Source organism: Sinocyclocheilus anshuiensis, unplaced genomic scaffold, assembly GCF_001515605.1.
Source record: "Sinocyclocheilus anshuiensis isolate Anshui unplaced genomic scaffold, SAMN03320099.WGS_v1.1 scaffold676, whole genome shotgun sequence".
Lineage (NCBI taxonomy): Eukaryota > Metazoa > Chordata > Actinopteri > Cypriniformes > Cyprinidae > Sinocyclocheilus > Sinocyclocheilus anshuiensis.
Window position 1 is genome coordinate 2903100 of NW_015558579.1, and position 1462 is coordinate 2904561.

Genomic DNA, 1462 nt, shown 5'->3' on the forward strand with positions numbered 1-1462 from the left:
TGTGTGATTACAGACAATAACAGTGAGGAAGCGGCGGAGGAAGCAACGGCACTTTTTGATGAGAGTCGAGCTGAATTCAGATCCATTCTCAGTTTTGGAGTTCAAGAGCCGTGAGTCTCTAAACAGACAAGTCTTTATTTAAGTCAATATAAAATTCACACTCGTGACGTTGCTGTGCTACATGGTCATGAAAATGTATTGTTTGCACTCGCTTTTAAAGATTGCAGTTTAAAGTGATTTTAAGCCGCTGAAATGCAATCAGCAGTGAAAGAGAACTCATTTCGCTATATGCGCATGCTGCCTGAGAGTCTGTTTCTTAGTGCTGTCAGAGAGGCGCGCTCACGTGAAGACGCTGCTCATAAAGCGGAGGTTTTGAGCGTAGTAATTTTTGCACTTTTATAGGCCTTGAACAGTTAAATACACACAATTGTATGTGTCAAAATGCCCGTCTTTGAAAGTATCCTCGTAAACAAAGTAAGTTGGGTCTTAAAGGGGTCATATGATGTTGCTAAAAAGAACATTATTTTGTGTATTTGGTGTAATGAAATGGTGTTTATGCGGTTTAAGGTTCAAAAAACATTATTTTCCACATACTGTACATTATTGTTTCTTCTCTGTGCCCCACCTTTCTGAAACACGTCGATTTTTACAAAGCTCATCGGTCTGAAAAGCGAGGTGTGCTCTGATTGGCCAGCTATCCAGTGCGTTGTGATTGGCCGAATACCTCAAGCGTGTAACGGAAATGTTACGCCCCTTACCATACTGTGATGCCGTGTCCCGGCCAGAGCGACGAGAAAAAAACATTAAAACCCATTATAAACGAGGCATTTGTTGCATCCAGTAGGGACATAATTACGGATTATAATGACTTATACTGTCTTTTCACGCATTGCATCGCATAAAACCATGTCTGCATTTGTGATTGGAGAAATGACAAACAACAAGCGCTACTCTACACTGCTCAAAACTTTGAATCATCAGTGGCAAATCCTTTAAAGGGGTCATATGATGCGATTTCAATTTTTCCTTTCTATAATGTTCTTTTTAGCAGCATCATATGACCCCTTAAAATGAAAACGTACTTACAGTCTGGAGGTCAGAACAGCCGGCATTGTAGTCTACTCATAGAGGATCAGGAAACAGTCCTCCATAAAATGCGCTGCACACATCTGAATATTTGGGTTGAACTGTTCTGGAACAGTGTTGTAAATACAACTTAACCACTGATTTCTAGTCGTGTCCTCTTTTGGAAGGCCAAATAAAGTAGTTTCGCTTTCACAACGAAACACTCAACGTCTTCACCACAAGGCAGCAGCAACAATACTACAGCGAGAATAAAAGTTACGTCTTCTTTCTTTGCGTGAACATTTGGGGGCGGCATTATGGAAATCTTCCCACATCGTGACGTAGATATGTGGGGGCGTGTTAGAACGAGCCGTTTTAGGTAGGCGTGGTTGACTCT

General features: G+C 41.3%; 1 protein-coding gene across 3 annotated transcripts in view; it reads left to right on the plus strand.

Annotated features, from left to right (window-relative positions):
- The window catches only part of LOC107679782 (E3 ubiquitin-protein ligase UBR1-like), a 47615-nt gene that overhangs the window by 30981 nt on the left and 15172 nt on the right, over nt 1-1462 (plus strand). For all 3 annotated transcript variants that reach the window (XM_016475429.1, XM_016475432.1, XM_016475430.1), the window contains exon 31: nt 14-110. In XM_016475429.1, the coding sequence (XP_016330915.1) occupies nt 14-110 (97 nt within the window). The remainder of the gene's footprint in view (nt 1-13; nt 111-1462) is intronic.